The sequence below is a fragment of the Anolis carolinensis genome, chromosome 5 (assembly GCF_035594765.1).
Source record: "Anolis carolinensis isolate JA03-04 chromosome 5, rAnoCar3.1.pri, whole genome shotgun sequence".
Classification (NCBI taxonomy): Eukaryota; Metazoa; Chordata; class Lepidosauria; order Squamata; family Dactyloidae; genus Anolis; species Anolis carolinensis.
Window position 1 is genome coordinate 76,547,180 of NC_085845.1, and position 24,258 is coordinate 76,571,437.

Genomic DNA, 24,258 nt, shown 5'->3' on the forward strand with positions numbered 1-24,258 from the left:
AGTTTGATTCATTTTGATTCAGTTTGATTTGACTTAAGAGTTCATTTTGTCTTATCTTCATTGTTATTGCTGTAATTTGACTTTGGTTGTGGAACAGAATAAAGACAAAACTAATCCTTAAATGTAAATAGAATTATGGGAGTAAAATGTATTTAGCATTGCTACCAGATATACTCATTTATATGTCCATCTCATGTGCAAGCCGAGGGTAAGTTTAGGGGCCAAAATTAGGGATTTTCATATGGCCCATGGATAAAGAGTACAGCTGTATGGCAGGACTGTCTACTCCATGTAGTGCCTCTTATTGCAGACTCTCTCCCCCATACATTATTAGGGTGTTCATAACTTTTAAGGACACAGTGATGCTAAAGGTTTATTGTTACTCCAGAAGATTTTCTAGAAAGGCTAATCTTATGACAGACTTTTCTGGTGTCTACATATGCAGATTATGCATTGCTCTCGATTGTTAATATTGTCCTGAGTCATGAGGTTATATTAATCAGGGGCATTCAATACATTATAAAATACAATTTTGAAAACAAACAAACATTTCCTTTATCTTCTTTTAACAGCAGCCCTATCAATGCCAAGAAAGTAAATACTGCTATAAGCAGCGACTCTTATATTGGGCTCTGGAGAAACTACTTGATTCTTTGTTGCAGTGCAGCAACTTCTGCATCCTCTTCTACATCTGCAGGTTCTGTCAGATGTTCCCCTCCTGAGACGCTGGCGTCTACCCCTGACAGTGGTTACAGCATTGATTCAAAAGTATGTTCATTCGTTGTTCCTACACAGCTGGAAATGTTTGATTTTTCAGAAATGCCATAGGTATTTGTTTTCTCTCAATCTCGTCTTCTCATATGCATAGAAGCAAAGTTGAATAGCATAGAGTTGATATACAGTCTTTTCTGGAGGCTTTTTAAATCATAAAATGTACTCTTGCAGTATGTAACACAATTTTTTGTTCCTTGGTTATAAATATCATTTTCTAATTGATTATATCATAAAACACGGTAAAAGTGTATTAAACTGCAAAAACATTGTTTTTGCAGGACATCTTGCAGCACATTTTTCTTTCATTTTTCAACAAATATCTCATAGTGTCTCAACCAGTTCAACATTGTTTGTGGCAACCACAAAAACTAAGTTTCTTGAGTATAACAACTACTTTCAAAGCAAGTGGCACACAATTAAACAGGAAATAACACTTTCAAACCAGGAATGGGTTTTTTCAAATGTTGTTACATAGTGTTATCAAGCTACTACAAACCACATTCCAGATACATACAATTTATATGTCTTTGAAATCTGATTTTTTTTACATTTTTGTTGATAGAAGATGATAATATTTTATAGAAATGTTAGCCTATAAATATTTTTGTTTTTACCAGAAATTAAAAGCATGCTCACTTGCAGATTAAATAGGCTGACCTTTACAGTTAAAAGATTGTATTCAGTTACTCACCTTGCATTACTTAAGAATTTTACTGTGGTTGCATTTTATGTCTGGATGAAATAGGAAATAACAGACATTCAGAAAAATAGAGAGAGGAGAGGAGAGGCACACAAAATGACTTGAGGGAAAGAGCGAGTGTAATTTCCACAATTCCATTTAAATGAAAATTGAAGAGCTTTTGGTCTCTTTTTTTGCATCCTTGACTCCCTTTTCTTGACCATTTGTTTTCCTTCATAATATGATATAGAAATCCAGAGATCACATTTAATTGTGAGTATTGATGCTGTTTTTCTGTTCTCAGATAATTGGTGTTCCGTCCCCTTCGTCCTTGTTTAAGCACATTGTTCCAATGATGCGCTCTGAGAGCATGGAAATCACAGAATCCCTTGTGCTGGGCCTTGGCAGGACCAGTCCAGGTGCTTTTAGGTAATCATTATATTCTGCACATTTACTTAACAAGAAGAAAAAACAACACGAGTGTTATTTTTATGTATGGTGTGACATAAACAATACAATTTAAAAATGGAAAATCATGAACATTCAGGAATTGAAATTAATTTTACTCCCTTGGGTTTTTTAGCTGCTGAAAGCAGAAATGGTTGAATGACTAGATATTTTGGAATACAGTGTTCCCTCACTTATTGCGGGGGTCAGGTTCCAGGACCACCCGCAATAAGTGAAAATCCACGAAGTAGGGACATTATATATTTATACATTATTTTAGTAGCTATACCTTATTTTAAGTCTTTATCAACCAATCGTGTGTCAATAAATCGCCTCCTCCTCCTCTCATTGCTGCTTGGGCTCCTTTTCTATCCCTTCAGCTTCTTCTTCCTCCCTTCCTTAGGCTGTAAATTGTAATTTTTATGATTTATAATATTATTTTAGAGTTTATCAAAAAACCGCGAAACAGCGAATCCGCAAAAAGCGAACCGCGAAGTAGTGAGGGACCACTGTACCATTCTTTGCTTGCTTGGGTTGATCATGAATCCTTGATTCAAATAATGTTGAATCTAATACTCTAAGTTATTATTTTAAGAAGAAGAGTTTTTTTCTCTTGCTGTAGGGTTTCTTCTGTTAACAGTCAAGAAGCCAATGATCATGTGACCTAAACAGCACAAGCTTAATTATTATCATGGCCAGACTGAAATGCACCTTCATAAATGCCCCAGGGTAGATTATTTCTTGGATTAAAATCATATTCCTTTTTGTCGTATTGGCTGAGTATCTAAAGTGTATCACTTCACTTTGTACTTGTATCAGACATAGACTTACTGAAACAGTTGCATTTCTAAGTCTTGTTATTTGTTGTAACTTTATTCACTTGAAGACAGGTTCTTCCCTTGAAGAAAAGACTAGTAACTAAGGCATCCTCCTTTTTCATTTCACCTTTACAAATGTGTGCAGATCAACATTAGCAGGACTCTTCAAATTTTAAAAGTCTCCTGATATTTATCCTTTTGTTTTGAAATCCCTGTTTCCTATATATAATTCCTTACCTGCAAGGATCCATTATATGGTTCAAATCAAGTATTCAGAAAACTACAATTATTTTTTAAAAAATCTACTAAATAGTGTTATAATAAATAGTTTTAATAGCAGTGCCAATTAAATCATTGTCCAATGTTGTTGCTTCTGATTTGTACAGATAGAAATATTGATCTTACACTGTTGTTCTAATGAATAGTAATTTTCACCTAGGGAATTAATAGAAGAGTTGCATCCTATAATTAAAGAAGCACTTGAAAGAAGGCCAGAGGTAATCAACATTTTTTATTTGAGCATTCTAATGTACATCGCCTAATCTAAATACTCAGTTGTGAATGGAAAAATTTAATATGGAGTTGTGGATTCAGTCTCAATCAGTATGGTTAATTAGCAGTCCCACAATATATGGCATTCCTTACATTTTGTAGCTAAAAATAATAATGTAGATTAATGACAAAAATATTACCTGGCAGGTATGGATGTAGTTTCACTGTACTGCTCTCTGTTCTCCAATAGAATATGAAACGACGCAGGCGTCGAGATATTTTACGTGTTCAACTTGTACGAATATTTGAACTGTTGGCAGATGCTGGTGTCATTAGTCACAGGTAGGTAAAAAAGTTCTGAACAGGTTTGTGCAGATGAGACAAGATAAATCGCTGTGCTGATAATGCTGTGATACAGGGCTCCACTCTTGGAGCTTCCTTTTCTAGAGAGAGTCTTTCTGTACTGACATAAAACTGTGTTCTGAAAGTGTCAGAAGTCATATGGGATTCCATAGTAACGTCTGCTGATCTTGCAGTGATGTCAGAAGCAGGTTTTGCTCATAGATATATGTTAGGGGTATAATTTATCACTAGTTATTTTCTCTAAGGAAGGAAGAAAGGAATAATTTTGCAGCTTTCATCCTCCTACAAGAAAGATTACAAAACACAGTTTTTAATGCCAATTCACAAGTCGTATTCAGCACAAAATTTGCACATTGTTGTTTTGTGTAGAAAACAGGTTTAATAATATTTTCACACATAAATATTACAAAATAGCTATCTGTTAATTTTGTGCAGAATAAATACTAAACTGTGAAAATTAGCATCAATTTGGTATTCTTATCAAGTTTTCTCAAGACTTGAAAAACTACTTGCTTTACCATTTTCTATGTGAGTATATGTGGGGTGACAGATGTCGCAGCCAGATCGCCCTTACATCCTTTTACAAGGATGAGAAAGATTCACTATAATCAAAGTAAGCCTTTTTATCCTGAAACCTATCAAGAAAAGAGCACATTTCCTGAAAGAAAAATCAGGAAAATAAGATTTTGACAGCAAACAGGTCAGCTACTGTCTTCCCATCCTTTTTGCCTTGTTTTTATTTGTGTTGCACTTTGAAATTGTCATATGACTGGACAAACAAATAAATTATTAGTATGATTATATTATTATTATGTGAGTATATGTAATGGGGATGGAGCAGGGAAAATAGCTGGCAGCAAGACACAACCAATCTGGGAGCACTGGGAGGGTTACAGAGGGCAGCTATAACCTTTGCTGAGACTATCCAGGCTGCAGAGGCCCTCCTAGTTCTCCAGTTTTCTGAGTAACAAGCCAGGATTTCCCTTGGAACATCTGAATGACACCAGGATAACTATGACAGTTATATTCAGCTTACTTTTCAACTTGCCAAAGGTCATTTTGTGGGTTTCCATGGCTTAGCAAGGACTATATGAGCTCAGTGGTTCTAATCCAACACTCACACCAGTATATCATGCTGACTATAAGCTGTCTAGTTCTCATTGAACGTCTTTCGAATTTGAGAATACTGCTCATTCCAGAAGGCCATGTTTTACCAATTATATGTTTTACTTCTTTGTAGTGCAAGTGGCGGCCTTGATAACGAGACACATTCTCTCAACAATACTTTATTGGAGTATGTGGATCTAACTCGGCAACTCCTAGAAGCAGAAAATGAAAAAGACTCTGATACACTGAAAGATATCCGATGCCATTTTAGTGCCTTAGTGGCAAATATCATTCAGAATGTTCCAGGTATTTACATTAAGTTTCGTATTATTTCATTTTTAATACGATAGATGTGCATATGAGCAAATTGTGTTTTTAGATATACCTATCATTTGGAAATTGCTAATAAAAGTTAGAATATACTTGATATTGAAACCTTAGAATAGACTGTTTTCTGTATTTCAGAATCCATAGTGTATATGCATCTATTTATTCCAGCTCAGTGTTCTATCTGTTTTGCAGTAGTTTAGGAAAACTCCTGTGAGGCAACCTAGTTGTTTTGGATACGAGGGTGTCTTAATTTTCGCAGTTTTATATTTAGATGAAATCACAGAGAGTTTGAAATTAAGGAGCTGAAAATTGAATACTTTTGTTAATGTGATGCTTTAAGTTGTTTTAATCAATGCCTTGATTTAATTTTTGTTTTAATACTTGTAATTTACTTAGATGTTCTAATACCGTGTAGTCTATTTTGGGAGTAAAGAGAGAGAGAGATAGAGAGAGAAATAAAATCAACACATGTATGTGTGTAAGTATAATTGAATCTAGAAACTCAGAAAATTAGGTTTTGAACCTGAGCACACAGATGAATTTCGGGCAGTAGAAAATATTTTCATACGTTGGGTGGCTAATAGCTGGATATAACTGAATGCAGAACTATTGTTGAGCAGTACAAAGTTGAGTTCCTACAAGATTGACTCCATTTCTTCAGTTCAGATTTGAGGAAACCAAAGTGTTTACCTGCAGTTTTGAATTACATCCAGACTGAAGATTCCGGTTAATCTTAGTTCTCATTTGTTGAAACAAGCAGACTTCATCAGTCATGGTTTGTCTAGATTTGAATATTGTAACAACTTTCAGTTCAGCTAAAACAGAAATGAATGCTTCTATACCCCTTCCAGTCATACCTGAGATGTTGCACAAAAGCCTAAGGATTGCTACAGAATGTTACCACAGATTTAGCATTTCATGTTAGTAACGACATAGTTCCAATTGCCATTACAGTATGTTTATTAACCTGTAAAGGTAAAAACTGTAAATGTTCCTATTATTAATTTGAAGGTTTCCTATTCTTGGTCTTGGTTTTTTTTTTTACTTCCCCATGTTTTCTTAGAATGTCAGGAAATATTAAGCAACTTCAGTTAAGTGCTGAAATTTTCTCAATTCGTCACTTGAGTAAGGAATGTAACATTTCTTCAGCCAAAGCATCTGTAGTACTGTCTAGCGTTTATACTTTTCATTTACAGTATTTGAGTCAACACTATTAAGAAGGTTTTATCTTGTAATTTGTAAGTTTGTACAGACAGTCCCTGATTTACACACATCTGACTTACAAATGACTTGTAGTTAAGAAACGGGGTGAGACAACAAGAGGTGAGAGAAACCAGAAGGGAATTTCACTCCTTAAAGAGTTATCATGGGGAAAAGGTGTCTCCACTGAAGCTCTATCACCGATACTTGTTTCTACAAGCCAAATTTTTCAAAATCCAATAATCACAGGGACAGAAAGTGAGGTGAAAGACAGCAAAACAAATACCACAGGGATGTTAACCCTCCCCTGTGCTATCCAAAGCTAAAAAAATTCTGAGCTGGAGTTATACTTTAAAAAATGTACCTATTCCGACTTACATACAAATTCAACTTAAGAACAAAACAACAGAATCTATCTTGTTCATAACTTGGGGACTGCCTGTACATGCAAACTTGGCTTTTTGTTGTCTTGTCTTATATATATCAACTTAGTATAAATAATGAATCTGTACTTCTCTTGTAGTGCACCAGAGAAGAAGTGTCTTCCCCCAGCAGAGCCTCCGCCACAGCCTCTTTATGTTGTTCAGTCACTGGGCAGGTCCTTTCAGTATCATGTTTACTCCACTAGACAGATACAGCGATAGAAACATGCAAATAAATAGACATCAGTACTGTGCATTAAAGGTATTGTGACCACGCTTTTGCAGAATGTTTTTGAAATGTCAGCTTATAGTATCTACATGACTAACCTGAAACTATAATGCAACAGTTTTTATGCCAAATATAGACTTTTGGATTGCAAAATTGGAATAATCCAGTATTGATTTTGATACCCTCTTGTACAGTACTCATAATCTACACAGAAATTTTTAAATCAAACAGTAGCAACTACATTTGTCTGATCTTTCTCTCTCTCCACTTTTAAAGGCTATGTCTGCTGTACTTTGTTGTGGCCCTGTTGCAGATAATGTAGGACTGTCTTCAGATGGCTATTTGTACAAATGGCTGGATAATATTTTGGATTCACAGGATAAGAAGGTAATGTATACAGTGCCAATAAACTATAAAAAATGTGGCTAAAGCCACTAATTCAATGTTTTAAATACAGGAACACTAAAAATATGTAGCTCCTTCTGAAATTAACAAAGATAATTATACATATAGTTGGGAATGTACCATCATTTGTTAAGAGGTTAGTAAAATACTGCTGCCTAATACAGGAATAAAGAGATAAGACAAAGACATTAGATGAAATAAAGGCCATTTTATTATTACCTATTTCATTTGTTTCTTGGTGTGGAGCAAAACTAAAGCAGGGAGAAAACTGATATGAAAGTGGCTGGAGCAGTAGGTCTAACCCAGACCACATCTCCCTGGTGAAAATACCATAGTCCCAAAGAGGAATCCGGAATTCAGTGTTTCTCTCAGGACAGCCACAAACTGGAAGGCAGGCCAGAGGGTGTAAGTCTTCAAGACCTGGATACCCACCTCAAGGACGGTTAATTTTCATAGAATCATAGAGCTAGAAAAGACCACATGGATCATCTAGTCCAGTGGTTCCCAACCTTTTTTTGACCAGGAACCACTCTCTAACATTAGTACCAAAAGGGTTAAGAATCAGTTTTTGGTCAACTTTAGATTCAGTTTGATTATTTGGGGTGCTGATTCAGAAAATTGCATTGGATAGACAATATCAATTCTAGTTTCTGATACCAAACATATGCCATACAGTAGTCACCATCAGAAAACCACATTTACTAATCTAGAGCTGATGTGGTCTATCCAATGCAATTGTCAGTTCTGCAGAAAGGAGTGGAAATAAAATTTTAAAAATTAAATAAATAAATAAAGAGGAAGGAGGTTTGCAGAGTGGATTTTTGTTCTTACGGTCCCCTGCTGGGCCCTACAGGTTGAAAACCACTGATCTAGCCCAAACCCTTCCATGCAAGAAAAGCACAAAGTACCCCTGACAGATGGCTATCCGGTCTCTGTTTAAAAGCCTCCAAGGAAGGAGCTTCCACCACACTCCAAGGTAGAGAGTTCCACTGCTGAACAGCTCTTACAGTCACCTGGTTCTCCCTAATGTTCAAGTGGAATCTCCTTTCCTGTAATTTGAACCCATTGTCCCGAGTCCTAGTTTCCAAGGCAGCAGAAAACAACCCTGCTTCCTCTTCCTTATGACATTCTTTCACATTTTTATACATGGCAATCATGTCTCCTCTCAACCTTCTCTTCTGCAGGCCAAACATACCCAGCTCTTTAGGCCACTCCTCATAGGACATGGTCTCAAGACCTTTGCTCATTTTAATCTCCCTTCTCTGGACACTTTCCAGCTTATCAATATCTTTGTTAAACTGTGGTGCCCAAAATTGGACACAGTATTCCAGGTGAAGTCTGACCAAAGTCAAATAGAGAGGCACCATGACCTCCCTTGCTGTATACACTATAATCCTTTTGATTCAGCCCAAAATCTCATTAGCTATTTTAGCTGCTGCATCACACTGTTGGCTCATGTTCAACTTGTTGTCCATGAAGACTTCAAGTGTTACCTTCAAACTTGATAAGCATGCCCTCTAAACCTTCATCCAAGTCATTAATAAATGACTTTATTAATGCCCAGAAAACACACAACAACCCATGTTGAACAGTCCTGGTTCCCAGGACTGAACCCTGCAGCACTCCACTAGTCACTTCTTTCCAGGATGAAGTGGAACCATTGGTGAGCACCCTTTGGGTTTGGTTGTTTAACCAATTACAGATCCATTTAACAGTAGCATTGCCTAGCCCACATTTGACTAGTTTCTTGCAAAAAGGTCATGGGGGACCTTGTTAAAGGTCTTTCTGAAATCAAGATATGCTACATCCACATTATTAACTGCATCTACCAAACTTGTTATTCCATCGGAAAAGAAGAGATAAAATTAGTCTGGCATTAATTTTTTAAAGAAATCCATGTTTACTTTTAGTGATCACAGCATTGCTTTCTAAGTGATTGCAAACTGTCTTCTTAATGTTCTGCTCCAGACTCTTCCCTGGTATTGATGTCAGGCTGACTAGAAAGTAATTCTTTGGGTCCTCCTTTCCCCAGCTCACAGATTGTCAGGTATCTAGGGGCTGTTCCAAAATTCCATCCCTCATCAAAATTATGCCAGGAAGTGCTCACCAAGTCAAATCTCCCCGCTACACCAGCCACAGAGTGTGGTCAAGTGTCTGCTAAGGGTGGCCCCGTCAGGCTAAATGGACCTAACTTCCCCTTCCCTTTTTCCTTTTGGACCAGTGACATCATGATATTGGGGGCTGGCTTCATCTCATAGAGGTCAGCAAAGCGATTCTCCCTATAACTCCATTCAGGTGAAGGGGGAAAGCCATAATTAATGAATTCATTTAAAACAGGGTGGGAAATCTTGACTTTCCAGATAATAATGGATTGCATATCTCATCAGTTCTATATCCAGTAATGAGGGGTTAAGGGAGTTTCATTAATCCCCTCTGGTTTAAACACATTACTGTGAAGGCTAACATATAAAACTAAAATCACTGTAATTTGTAATTTGCTATTATTAGTTAATATTTTACTTATAATTATAAAGATTTTAGTAATCTGTCTTAAAAATAAATAGCTTTATGTAAAGAAAAAATCTGTTCTCTTTATGTTTATTATAATAATGAAAGTAAATCTTTGCAAGTGTGTTTAATTTTAAAACGTATTGGAAATGTGTACCAAATTTTACACTGTATTTTATTTAGGTTCATCAGCTTGGATGTGAGGCAGTTATGCTGCTGTTGGAACTCAATCCTGACCAGAGTAACCTCATGTATTGGGCGGTAGATCGCTGTTATACAGGCTCTAAGCGGGTAGCAGCTGGATGTTTTAAAGCCATAGCCAGTGTATTCCAAAACAGGTAACAGAAAAGGTCCTGTACATTTTTACTTGGGAATAGGAACTGTTGATGAGGCTTAGAGTATTTCCGAGTAGATATGCATAGAACTTCATTTTAATTTCCCTTTCTAAAAAGTCATTTGTTCATATTTGAACTCTTAGAATTTCTTTTATGTTTTCTTTACAGAGATTACCAGTGTGATACAGTTACCCTTCTTAATCTGATATTATTTAAAGCAGCTGACTCTTCTAGGGCAATCTATGAAGTTGCTATGCAACTATTACAGGTCTGTATGAAATGCTTTTGTTATGTTTCTCAGAGTAAAATCTATAAAGTTGTTGGGTGGATAGTAATACTTAACATGTTCTTTTTTCAGTGAAATTTCCACATAAACATTATGTGAACCTTGCTCAGTGGGATAGTGACAGACTTTTTTTAATGCACTCACTTGAAAGCAGATGACAGGCTCTTTAGTGTTTCAGGGCTGGCACAGACCTAATATGTCTCCCAGAACCCAGAATCCTCCATTTTATTTTCCTCCCCATTTTCATCTTGTGCTATCCAAGATTTAAAATCTACATGTCACGTAATATTGTAAGCAATTAAACTAGAGAAGGCTATAAGAGTACAATGGCCTTAATCCGATTATAAATCCCAACTAATGTAGAATTAATGAATCAGTGGGACTTTGGAATTCTAAAGGGCAAGAAGGAAAGTCATCTACTAACCAATATAATATACTGGTTTAATTAGATCTTTGTTTATTCTTGTAAAATCTATGTGATAAAAGCTAATTGTTCTATGGGTTCATATTTGTATATTATATATTGCCAAAAGGCATTATCAAAAAGTTTACAATTAGTAACAATAAGAATTAATTACATGTTTATAGATAAACTATGAATCTGTTTTTAATTGGTTTAAAGGGTTATGTTTTTAATACTGTTAATATTTAATTATATTTTAATGTTTATATATGTTTAAGTTTTAAATTTTATTGTACTGGCTTTATTGTAAGCTGCTTTGAGCCTCTTATTTAGAGAGAAAAAGCAGGATACTACTACTAGTACTACTACTACAGTAGAGTCTCGCTTATCCAACGTAAACGGGTTGGCAGAACATTGGATAAGCGAATATAATAAGGAGAGAATAAGGAAAAGCCTATTAAACATCAAAACGATCTTGACAGACTAGAGAGATGGGCCGAAACTAACAAAATGAAGTTCAACAGGGACAAATGCAAGATACTTCACTTCGTCAGAAAAAATGGAATGCAAAGATACAGAATGGGGGACACCTGGCTAGACAGCAGTACATGTGAAAAAGATCTTGGAGTCCTTGTGGACAACAAGTTAAACATGAGCCAGCAATGTGATGCGGCTGCTAAGAAAGCCAACGGGATTCTGGCCTGCATCAATAGGGGAATAGCGTCTAGATCCAGGGAAGTCATGCTACCCCTCTATTCTGCCTTGGTCAGACCACACATGGAATACTGCGTCCAATTCTGGGCACCACAGTTGAAGGGAGATGTTGACAAGCTGGAAAGCGTCCAGAGGAGGGCAAATAAAATGAACAAAGTTCTGGAGAACAAGCCCTATGAGGATATGCTTAAAGAGCTGGGCATGTTTAGCCTGCAGAAGAGAAGGCTGAGAGGAGACACGATAGCCATGTACAAATATGTGAGGGGAAGTCATAGGGAGGAGGGAGCAAGCTTGTTTTCTGCTGCCCTGCAGACTATGGCACGGAACAATGGCTTCAAACTACAGGAAAGGAGATTCCACCTGAACATTAGGAAGAACTTCCTCACAGTGAGGGCTGTTCGGCAGTGGAACTCTCTTCCCCGGACTGTGGTGGAGGCTCCTTCTTTGGAGGCTTTTAAACAGAGGCTGGATGGCCATCTGTCGGGGGTGCTATGAATGCGATTTCCTGCTTCTTGGCAGGGGGTTGGACTGGATGGCCCATGAGGTCTCTTCCAACTCTACTATTCTATGATTCTATGAAATTAGGTTATGATTTTACAAATTGAGCACCAAAACATCATGTTATACAATGAATTTAACAGAAAAAGTAGTTCAATGCGCAGTAATGTTATGTAGTAATTACCGTATTTACGAATTTAGCACCAAAATATCACGATGTATTGAAAACATTGACTACAAAAATGCATTGGATAATCCAGAACGTTGGATAAGCGAGTGTTGGATAAGTGAGACTCTACTGTACTAATAAAAATAATACATATATGTTTACTATAGTGGTTACTACTGGACTTCAGCATTCATCACTTAACTGTTATTCTAGTTTAGAGACTTCATGTGGCAAATTTTCTTTGACCTTGGAAATTCAACAGTTATATATTGGTTTAATTGGTATGTTCTGATTGTAATAGACAATTGGATTCCAACCAACATTTGCAAAGTGTTTTTCTATTTCAGTAATAAGTGACTGTTGTTATTTTAATTTATATGCTACTTTTTTCTCTTGAAGAGACTCAAAGTAGTGTTTAATGTGCTCCAGCCCACATAGCATTCTGTGGACCTGTTGTTTAGTAGGGTTATTACTTCAATTAATACTCTAAAATGTATAGTATAAGGCATTTCTTGTATAAAAATTGTTTTATATTTTATTATCTAGATTTTAGAGCCCAAGATGTTTCGTTATGCTCACAAACTGGAGGTTCAGAGAACTGATGGGATATTGAGCCAGCTTGCACCTTTGCCACATTTGTATTCCGTGTCTTATTATCAACTTTCTGAAGAATTAGCAAGGACCTATCCTGAATTAACTCTTGCAATATTTTCAGGTATTCGATTATGCCAGGGCATTGAGCTACCTGAAGGCTCTTCACTGTACTTTCAAGCTGCCTTTGGTTTCTTTCCATTTACATTAGCCCATATCAACTCATTATAGAACAAGGTCCTAATTGTACCTAACAGCAGTGAAATACACTTTTGATCTTATGATTAAGAACTTGCCTGCTCAAGCAGGAACAAAAATGTCATTTAATCTACTGCAGGGAAATAAAGTGCTTGCAAGATATATATGTTTGTCTCCATGCTTATGTGTCTGCCTGGCTAGCCTCGTACACAAAATATTTTCATTCAGTGGGTCAACACATCAAAGTTTTTATTTCAAGGTATATTTTTAATTGTATGACAATGCAATTCTATTGTTCTCTTAAATATATTTGTATCATTTTAAAATATTTCCCTGGGCTCTTACTTCTCTCTGCTATTACCATCATCACCACCCTCATTTGGGAGAAATTCTGACTGCTTCTTAATTGATAAACTGTTGTTCCTTCTCTTTAATTGTTATAACCTTGCATTAGATTGTATTCACTAACTCAGGATAAAATGGTTACATAATTTAGTTAAATTGGAAAAAATTTAATTGGTAGTATGATAGTACATGATACAATGTATTAAATATTTTTATTAATTAATTCATATGATTGATAAGTATCTTTTAACATATGGCAAATCTTCCAACACAGCATAAAATAGAACTTTAAAACCACAAAGCTTGAGAAGAGAATGATAAAAACAAAGAAGCATCATTGGCAGTTAAAATTAAGTGATGCTATATATACAAAGATAAAGTGAGTCTAACAGAGTCCTAATAAACCAAGAGGAGTCTTTAGAATCCCCTTGAATGCCTGTAGAGATGAGGCCTTGCTGACTGATAACACTAGGTAAAGGTAAAGGCTTCCCCTGACATTAAGTCCAGTCATGTCCAACGCTGGGGGTTGGTGCTCATCTCCCATTTCTAAGCCGAAGAGCCGGCATTGTCCGTAGACACCTCCAAGGTCATGTGGCCGGCATAACTGCATGGAGCATCGTTACCTTCCCGCCAGAAGCGTACCTGTTGATCTACTCACACTTGCATGTTTTTGAACTGCTAGGTTGGCAGAAGCTGGAGCTAACAGTGGACGCTCACTCTGCTCCCCGGATTCGAACCTGTGACCTTTCAGTCTGCAAGTTCAGCAGCTCAGCGCTTTAACACGCTGCTCAACCAGGGGTTCCACTGATAACGCTATGTAACAAAATTAGAAAAAAATCTGTTCCTGGTTTGAAAGTATTATTCATGTTTCATTGTGCAGTACTTTCTTTGTTAGCAATTGTTATACTCCAGAAAACTTCATTTTTGTGGCTGCCACAAACTATGTTGAATTGGTTGAGACTCTGAGATATTAATTGAAAAATTAAAGCAAAATGTGCTGCAGGATGTCCCACAAAAATGAAGTTTTTGCAGTTTAATACACTTTGCCCATGTTTTTATGATACAACCAGTTAGGAAATGACATTTATAACCCAGCAAATGAACAAAATCTGGCTACCAGTATTTAAAAACTTTAAAATCAGGACAATAATAAAGAACAATATTCAGAAAATAGAGGAATTCAAGGCAAGAAACAATCAGGCCAGCTAACATCTCCCAACAAAGGGTTCCCTCAGGCAAGAAGCAGCCAGGCTTTGACTCTACAAGGCCATTAAATGCTAATATAGCTGGCCATTTGCAACATTCACACTTGCCTCAAACAGACATGAGTTCTTTCTCCCAACCTGGACTTTTCACAGATATAAAAACCCCACTTGCCTAGTTTCTAGCAGATCTCACAAGCTCTGAGGATGCTGCCATAGATGTGGGCAAAACGTCAGGAGAGAATGCTTCTGGAACATGCCCATACATCCCGGAAAATTCACAGCAATCCAACAAAAATTGTATTAGATAGTGTAATGTGTCCTACCTGGTTGCTAACCTAATTCCTACGCAGCTGTTTTGCATAGTTTTTAACATTCATGACATACATATTTAAAGTAAAGAAAGGCAATAAAAAACTCCGTTTTTCTTTTCTTTCTTTCTTTTTTTTGAGCACAGAAGTAAGCCAGAGAATACAAATGGCACACCCCTCTGGAAGGCAGGTGATGCTACATTATTTGCTTCCGTGGATGAATAATATTGAACTGGTGGATTTGAAACCTTTGCCTACAATTCGACGGCAAGATGAAGATGAAGAAGATCCTTTGAAGGATAGAGAACTGATGGTGAATAGCAGGCGTTGGCTCAAAGGGGAAGGGTGGGGATCGCCACAAGCAACAGCTTTGGTTTTAAACAACCTAATGTACATGACAGCAAAGGTAAGCTAAACCAATATTTTGGCACATCAGTTGATTATTGAAGTGGTATCATGTAGGAATGCTAATGTTGAGTAATAAGCTTTACTTTCTAACATCAGTCATGGTGATAAATTTAACTTTAGTGTCAAAGTTATTTTGGAGTGACAGTAAGCTTTAGACTACCCATCTAATTTAAAGAAACTTGATGAGCCATCTGCCAGGGTACTCTGAAGAGAGGAGGCATCACGGGATTTAGGAACCAAGTTTAAAGGAGTGGAGAGAGAATCTGATCTAGGATAACAGTGGAAAAAGAGCAGGCATTGAACATAGTGAGACTTCTTAAGTAAGTCTCATTTGTGTTCTCATTGTATGTTCTCATTTTATTGAGCAGTGTTTTTTGGACAGGATATAAGTGTTCCTGTTCCTGTTTTGGAACAAGATATAAGGATAGAAGTGATGGATATAATTTGGAGAGTTAGACTATCTTGTGATAATTTTGTATTTTAAAAAAAATCTAGAATCTTTTATTTAAAAATTTTGTTTTTTGTTTTTACATACAATGTGATCATGCACATTAACCCTGACTCTTCCTCTTTCATTACACTGCAGTAATATAGGACCTGAATAGTTGTTTACCAAGAACTGTGATTATCAAGATTGATCTAAAACAGTGGTTTAAAGTTCTGTATTATCCCAAATCTGGAAGCTATAATTTCTTCTTTCACGTGAAATAGGAGTATGGTTAATTTGAGATTATCGTGTTTATTATATCAGTGCAAGAAGAGGAACTATCTAGTGTTTTGCTAGTGGAGGAAGTCAGAAAAACAATAATTATGAGATGTGTGTATATTGCAGTACAATATTTTCAAAAATAAAACGTTGCAAGTATCCATATCTTGCCTTCTGTACAGATGTTATGTCCTATTTGCCAGTGCCAGCAGAAGCAACTATACAGTTTTAGGCTTGAGCAGCCTAGAGTAAATTTCTATATATTTGTTTATATACAAAATGTTGTCTCATGTACCAAATGTGTTTTCATAATACAGTTGACCCCCCATGTCCATGGATTCAATCATCTATGGCTTGCAACTCCCCCATTCCAAAAAGCATTCCAAAAAGCAAACCTTGATTTTGCCATTTTATATATATAAGGAATATCACATTACCATGTCACTGTATGTAATGGGGCTTCTAGGGATTTTGGTATCCACGAAGGTCCTGGTATCAAATCCCATTAGATATCATTTTATTTATTTATTTACAGTATTTATATTCCGCCCTTCTTAGCCCGAAGGGGACTCAGGGCGGATTACAATGAACACATATATGGCAAACATTCAATGCCAACAGACAAACAACATATATAGACAGACACAGAGGCATTTAATTTTTTTTCCAGCTTCACGATTCCAGCCACAGGGGGAGCTGTTGCTTCACTGTCCACTAATGGCTGTACTTCCTCATTCCTTTCCTCGTGTTTTGCTGGCAGTTTTATGATGTTGTAAATTAGTTAAATTAGCCTCCTGCATAAAGCTTACCTAAATTTCCCTACTTGACAGATGCAACTGTCTTTCGGGGCTGCATAGGTCAACAGCAAGCCGGGCTATTTAATGGTCGGGGGCTTAACCCGACCCAGGCTTCGAAGTCATGACCTCTCGGTCAGTAGTGATTTATTGCAGCTGGTTACTAGCCAGCTGCACCACAGCCCATCCCTTGTTGGCAATCTAGGATCAAGGATCTTTCCCTCAGTATCAGTAAATGAGTTATTTCTAGATGACGGAATAAACCGTTTCCAGCATATCAATCATAAATTCAGACAAATTCTTCAGTTATGGAGTCAATCCTCTTCCATCACAAATTTTAAAATATAAATTAAAATGGCAGGACAAAACTGTATGCACATATACACACAGCCTTGAAGACCATAGGCTTTGAAAGGATTTGCCAAAAGATAAAAGGTTTGTATAAATTCAGTCATTAAATAGAACCACACATGATCTGGTACCAGGTACTACTACTTCTGGAGTACTTACACTATTGTACAATATCTATCAGCATACAACTCATTCATATTTGTTTTCTTTAGTCTATTATCCATTTGTTTTATTTATATGACTTTGAAACATTTAATAAGGAATTGTTTTCTTACCCTGTATTACTTTTGTTGAACATCATTGAGGTAATATTTAAATATTGCTTTCTAGTATGGTGATGAAATTGCATGGTCAGAGATTGAGAATGTTTGGATTACATTAGCGGACAGTTGGCCAAAGAATTTGAAAATAATCCTGCATTTTTTGATCAGCATTTGTGGAGTGAACAGCGAACCCAGTCTGTTGCCTTATGTAAGTGAGACTTAAGCCCTATGTCACCTGTTTCATATAGCTGTTGTTTTGAGCAGGGGGCGTTCCCGTTCCCAAATGTCAAGTGTTTCTAGTTTTTACATTATAATTTTGCTTGATGAGGATACAATCCATATTCTTCTGAAGTCCATTCCCAAAATTGCCTTTGATGTATCTTTCCATTAAATATTTCAGTTCAAAATTCCGTATTATAAAATATTTCAAAGGTTGAAGTAACGTGTGAGATTAATACTGATGATTTAATATTCACTTTGGTTTAAAGAAAAAAAATCTTAATTATATACCGTATTTAGTCTCTTCGTAATTATCTGTAAAGTACATTCTTTAACTTCAAAAAAAAGTGAAACTTCATTTACAATAAAATGACTTAAGAGCTGACAAGGGGTTTACTTTGTAAAGTGACTAGTAATAAAAGATTTAATAAATATAAATGAAAATGAAGTTAAAAGGCTTAAGCACCAGTAATTCTATGTAATGTGTTTAGTGGTCCCTTGAATGATTTATTGCTAATGTTTGGATCACAGGTTAAGAAGGTCATTGTTTACTTGGGTAGAGATAAAACCATGCAGCTTTTGGAAGAGCTGGTGAGTGAACTACAGCTTACTGACCCTGTCAGTTCTGGAGTTACTCATATGGATAACCCACCGTACTACCGCATCACTTCCAGTTTTAAAATCCCTTCTGTTACCTCAGGTGAGACAAATTATTTAATCAGTCCTTTTCTTTATGTATAGATGTATTTCATTATTGTAATATATTTATATTGATAGTTTTGAAGTTGTATTTTATTATTTGAATGGTAAATATACAGGGTTTTTAAATATTAAAAGTTGTTTTGAAAGTTTTGAGGACATGTATAATTGAGTTGCTGCTATCTCACTCCCCATGCTTCAAAGGAATGGGAAGCGAGAAGGCTAGCTCTAGATGCAGAGGTACTTTCCACAGATGTTTGAAGACTTGAGAGAAGATTAATGAGATAAGAGCATTTAGGCAGTGCTCTCCTGCACTCTCTCCCCCCTTTTTAGTTTTTGTTAAAAGCATTATGGAACGTAGAATTCATTAAATTTATTTAAGGGCTTGTGCATGACTGGTTGATTTTCTTTTCTTTTCTTGAAACAGCTGGCATATCCAAAGCTTGGTAAAATCATTAGAAATTAATTTGTTAATTCATCAGAATTTAAAACAGTGATTTAAAAGCTGTTATTTTGCCGTGCTTAATAAAAGCAAATCTTTAAATAAATTATGCTAATGTACAGTTAACATCTAATGAAATTATTACAAATTAGGTTTGTACGAGGGTTATCCAGAAAGTATATTACGTTTTGGAATTAAAAATGAACAAAGTATAGGAGAAAACATTTACCATATGCAGTTGAAAGCCACACCCAAATACCACATCTCACGTAGTCGCCATTCAAATCTAGGTACTTATCATAGCGATAAATGAGCTTGGAAACTCCTTCCCCACTAAATTCTGCCGCATCCGTCGTCAACTCTTCCACCTTTCCGCAGCTGCGCAGCATTGCCAAAACGCTGCGTTGCCAGCCATGCCCCCATTGTTGGAAACAAGTAGTTGACGACGGAAGCAGCAGAATTTAGTGGGGAAGGTGTTTCCAAGCTCATTTATCGCTATGATAAGTACCTAGATTTGAATGGCGACTACGTGAGATGTGGTATTTGGGTGTGGCTTTCAACTACATATGGTAAATGTTTTCTCCTATACTTTGTTCATTTTTAATTACAAAACATAATGTACTTTCTGGATAGCCTTCGTAATATTATTTTTAAAACTTGACCCAATGTTAACAAATTAATTTCAAAATTAAAGCACCTGCTATCAAATTAGCTTTAACACAAATGGTTCCAAGCCCTGTCCATCTCACAAGCTGTTTTGAAACTCATCTCACTTTCAAAGTATAACATACTGTATGACATGGAGGAATGCTCAGCAGAAGCAACAAAACTTGTTTGGATGTTCAAGAATTAACTGCATGGCCCCTTGCATCTTGATTCTCTGATTTTCTTTTAAGCATTTGGTACACATTCCTTTCATAGCTTTATAATTCCACAAAACTTGACAAGAATCCTTATGCATATCAAAATGATAAGTAATATTGAGAAATCCAGTTGCATTCCACAGGATTTTTATATAAAACATACTAAAGAGCTCATTCTTTCACGTTTTAGGAACTACTTCAAGTAGCAATACAATGGTGGCACCCACAGATGGTAATCTTGACAATAAGAATACAAAAGATAGCACTGATGAAAAGTAAGTAGTAGTTCTTGAACCAATAACAGTATGAAACACATTTGAAATACAAATTATTTGTTCTTTTAGAGGAAAATTACAACTTCTTCTTTTAATAAAAAGATATTATCTGTTGTTAACATCATCTTTTGTGTCCATTCAGTTATGTACATCTAGATATTTACAGTGGACTGAACAGTAATCTAAACCGCCAGCACCACAGGCTAGAATCTCGCTATAGCAGCAGTTCGGGAGGATCATATGAAGAGGAGAAAAGTATGATTTTTTAAACTTTCTCTTAACGATACAATTTTTCATTGCTAGATGCACACATGAGCAACGTTAGTTGGATTTTGTGCAAAAATGTTTACAGTGTTCCCTCACTACTTCGCGGTTCACTTTTTGCGGATTCGCTGTTTTGCGGTTTTTCAATAAACTCTAAAATACTATTACAAATCATAAAAAATTACAATTTACAGCCTCAGGAAGGGAGGGAGGAGAAGCCAAAGGGAGAGAAAAGGAGCCCAAGCGGCAATGGGAAGAGAAGGAGGTGATTTATCAACACACGATTGGTTGATGAAGACTTAAAATAAGGTAGAGCCAAAAGCAAGAAGTGAAGGTACCATCACCAGGGACTTTGAGGGAAGGGGCAGTGTTTGTTTTCCTTGCTGCCCCTGGCTCAGCTCCTGAGGACTCACTCCTGGCAGAACTGAGGCCCTGACTGTGAAGCCAGCAAGCAACACCTGCTGCTCCAAAGGCTGGAGCATAAAAAAGACCACACCTGCAGGGTCTCAGCCAAAAGCAAAAAGTGAAGGTACCATCACTAGGGGCTTTGGGGGAAGGGGCAGTGTTTGTTTTCCTTGCTGCTCCTAACTCAGCTCCTGGGGACTCACTCTGGCTACTTGGTGCTGCCAGACTCCATCTTGACCAGCCTCCATTTCGGCATCCTGGGGTCAGCACAGAGATACCAGCATTTATTTCTTCTGGCCATTGTCCTTGATTCACTTGGGCCCTCTCGAGTGAACGCTGCCACCGCGACCCCAGTTTTGTGTCTCATTCCTCCCCTGATGGAATATCTGCTTCATCAAAAATATGTTTTAATCTGTTTTCTTGCATTTATATGTTTTAATTGTTTTATAATTTGATATGTTATTTGTTGTATGATGCGGCATTGAATTTTGCCATAATCTGTAAGCCACTCTGAGTCCCCTTTGGGGTTGAGAAGAGCGGGGTATAAATATAGTTAATAATAATAATAATATTATAATGTATAAATATTAAAATAAATATAGTGTCCCTACTTTGCGGATTTTCACTTATTGCGGATGGTCCTGGAACCTAACCCCAGCGATAAGTGAGGGAACACTGTATATTTAGCAATGTTGACTGATACCTGATATTTATTACAGGGTAGGCACCTATCATATTTTAGCTGTGGATCAAACTGCAGCTTCCCAGTTTCTTTTTCCTCAAGAAAATGAGAAACATTCAGCTGGCATGTCATTAGGCAAACACCTCTATATTGATAACACATGGCCTGTCGGTTGTTCTCAACTAGAGTAAACCTATTTGATCAATTGTTGAATGGAAAGTCACACATAGCTAAATCCAGCTGATGGAAAATTCCATGGGTCTTACACCAGGATTTGGGCCATACTATGCCAAAAGCACCTCTTCTTTTATCCTACAGGAGTCTAGAACAACTTTGCACAGTTTTTATTAGCATCTAAGTTAATACCAGGTCCTGCATGCTACATTGCAGAATAAGAAACTGGAAAACCACCTGTGTTTTCTTTACCTAAAACACCCTATGAAATGCATAAGATCTACATAGGTCAACAGGTGACCTGAAAGCATATACACACAATCTAGGGGCCATTAAATGTTAATGTCCACAGTTGAAATGGTTATTGGTTATATAACCACAACAGCATTTGGGGCTCTTTCCCTTAGCCCAAGCCCAGTTTTAAATGCAGAGATTCCATGTCTTTTGCTTCTAGGAACATGGAGGAAATACTTAGATACAGCAGGCCAGGGGACAGAGTAGTTATTGATGTGTGTACTGTTGTTGAAGAAGAAGCTGTTAGATGGTATCAGAACATATAGAGTGAAAATGTTGCTGTATGCATATTTGAAAACAATTTGTTTCAGTTAGCATGAATATATCAGAATGAAATTCAAGCTGCAAAATTAATACTTTTGACAATCGCTAGGTGATTCAATGCCACTGTACTCAAACTGGCGGCTAAAAGTGATGGAGCACAATGAAGGAGAACCTTTACCATTTCCACCTTCAGGGGGTTGCTGGTCACCATTGGTGGATTATCTGCCTGAAACATCTTCTCCTGGCATGGTTCTTCATCGGTAAGAAATAGATATAAATCAGGTATTGACAACTGTCAAAAGATAGTTGATTGGAAACCCATGTTCAAAGAGTTGGCATCAATGGCTACAAGGCAAACAAAGTCTGGAAAATGACCTGCTTGAGCTGTGCTAGCTGGATTTCCCACATTGAGCAGGAAATTGATCACAGTGATCTGTGAGACCCATTCCAATTCTTTTATTGTAATACTTTTAAGTTGGTTTTTGTTTGTTTGCTTGTTTGTTTGTTTGTTTGCAGTAGTGGTTGAGCATCTCAAATTGGGAATTCTGAAATTCCCCAACCAAGAATGTAAATTTGCTCACTGTGTTCAGTCAGTAGAAATTATGAGAGAAATGCTTCTTTAGATATGGCAGCCTCAAACATGTCTCAGTAATTCTTGAGAGAACTGGATTAATTTAGACTGATGTTGATTGTGGAATCAATTATAATTTTGCAACTGGAATACCAGTTGTAACTGCTGTTGTATTTTGTTCTTTTAACTTATTATTTTGTTTCTAGGTGTAACATAGCAGTGATTCTGTTGACTGACTTGATAATTGATCACAGTGTGAAGGTTGATTGGGGAAATTATCTGCACCTCTTACTTCATGCAGTGTTTATAGGTAACTTCATTTATATTAAAATTAAAGTCAAATTTAACCCACTGTCCCATGCTTTTTTGCTTCTTTATTTTCCTCTTTCTTGGTCTTTCAGTGCAGCTCTTGGGAATCCCAGTGATATTCCAAGCCACAGCCCAAATTTGCCCTTCCCCCAACATTTTTGGTGAAAGGATCTTTAGGACAATTTTATCATATGAAAACATGATTTTAGGGATCCCCTACTCAAACAACAAGAAATATTCCAGAAAGCCACAAAGGTGATTTCTGATCACCCCAAATGGTGGCTTCAGCTGTGTGCTACATCCCTCCAGAGTATGGCAGCTCTAGATTTAAGAGAATATATCAGTAATTGGTTGGCAAGAGGATATATTCCATCTATTTCTATTTTTCTTGTCTGTTTTCTAATAAATTAACAACATAATACCTTTAGATAATCCTATTACAGCAAGTGGAATATGTCATTGACTATACTGTTTCTAATATGCCATGTTTTATTGCTTTTAGGACTTGACCACCACCATCCTGAAGTATATGAACACTGCAAACATCTCCTATTGCATTTATTGATTGTGATGGGCTCTAGCAGTAATGTCCAGTCCGTGGCTTCAGTCCTTCTCAGGAATAGGGAGTTTAATGAACCCCGGGTGCTTACTGTCAAACAAACAGCACATTTGGATTACATCTTCACAGGTATTTTAGATATGCTTCTAATTAATACATTGAATAATTTTGAGAAATTGATATATCATGTTGAATTGTCCATAACAATATACCTATTAACCATTACAGCTAAAAGCTGTTTCACAACTAATTAGTAGAAATTGTCTTAATTGTAATAGACAGTTAATGAAACTAGGGGTGGATCTATATTGCCCTATAACCCAGAATCTGATCCCAGGTTATCTGTTTATCCCAGATTATCTGGCAGTGTAGACTCATATAATCCAGTTCAAAGCAGATAATCTGGGAACAGGTCCTGGGAAATAGGGCAGTGTAGATCCAGCTTAAATTTGTTAATGTTGTTATAAACCTAAACCGAGATAAATGACACTAAGCTCCTGAACATAATGTAGTAACATATATTAAGGACTGATATTAGTCTATTTTGTAAAGGTAGAACTTAGTACAGAGTCAAACATCTAAATTAGGGGAGATTTTGTATCTACGTTTTTGCCATTCCCTTTGCTTCTTCCCTTTTGAAAACTTTTTTGAAACTACTCCCAAGTTATACTCTCCAATGAAATCGAAGGCCTTTCCACACATCCCTATATCCCAGAATATCAAGGCAGAAAATATTTTCTTTGAAATGGGTTATCTGAGTCCACTCTCAGATAATTTGGGATTTTCTGCCTTGATATTCTGGGATATAGGGCTGTGTGGAAGGGCCCTTAGACTCTTTGCTTAATAGACAATTTCTTTGGAGAATGCTTAAACCACTCAAGCATTTCTAT

The 24,258-nt window shown here is 36.6% G+C and overlaps 1 protein-coding gene and 1 long non-coding RNA gene across 11 annotated transcripts in view; one reads left to right on the top strand and one right to left on the bottom strand.

Moving 5' to 3' along the window:
- Positions 1-24,258, top strand: part of fryl (FRY like transcription coactivator) — a 174,911-nt gene that overhangs the window by 104,059 nt on the left and 46,594 nt on the right. For 7 of the 10 annotated variants that reach the window (XM_062981612.1, XM_062981611.1, XM_062981613.1 and 4 more), the window contains 19 exons: positions 573-768; positions 1,758-1,882; positions 3,158-3,215; positions 3,461-3,552; positions 4,814-4,986; positions 6,734-6,894; positions 7,138-7,248; positions 9,958-10,112; positions 10,278-10,377; positions 12,726-12,894; positions 14,973-15,232; positions 17,416-17,556; positions 18,099-18,267; positions 18,471-18,506; positions 19,762-19,846; positions 19,989-20,101; positions 22,039-22,189; positions 22,707-22,810; positions 23,312-23,497. In XM_062981612.1, the coding sequence (XP_062837682.1) occupies positions 573-768; positions 1,758-1,882; positions 3,158-3,215; positions 3,461-3,552; positions 4,814-4,986; positions 6,734-6,894; positions 7,138-7,248; positions 9,958-10,112; positions 10,278-10,377; positions 12,726-12,894; positions 14,973-15,232; positions 17,416-17,556; positions 18,099-18,267; positions 18,471-18,506; positions 19,762-19,846; positions 19,989-20,101; positions 22,039-22,189; positions 22,707-22,810; positions 23,312-23,497 (2,585 nt within the window). The remainder of the gene's footprint in view (positions 1-572; positions 769-1,757; positions 1,883-3,157; positions 3,216-3,460; positions 3,553-4,813; positions 4,987-6,733; positions 6,895-7,137; positions 7,249-9,957; positions 10,113-10,277; positions 10,378-12,725; positions 12,895-14,972; positions 15,233-17,415; positions 17,557-18,098; positions 18,268-18,470; positions 18,507-19,761; positions 19,847-19,988; positions 20,102-22,038; positions 22,190-22,706; positions 22,811-23,311; positions 23,498-24,258) is intronic. The other 3 variants (XM_062981606.1, XM_062981609.1, XM_062981608.1) reach the window with 1 other exon arrangement.
- On the bottom strand, positions 1,576-3,546 carry LOC134299275 (uncharacterized). The gene is made up of 2 exons (XR_010006462.1): positions 3,411-3,546; positions 1,576-1,907 (listed from the first exon to the last, which is right to left on the bottom strand). It is a non-coding gene; the product is annotated as an uncharacterized LOC134299275 (long non-coding RNA).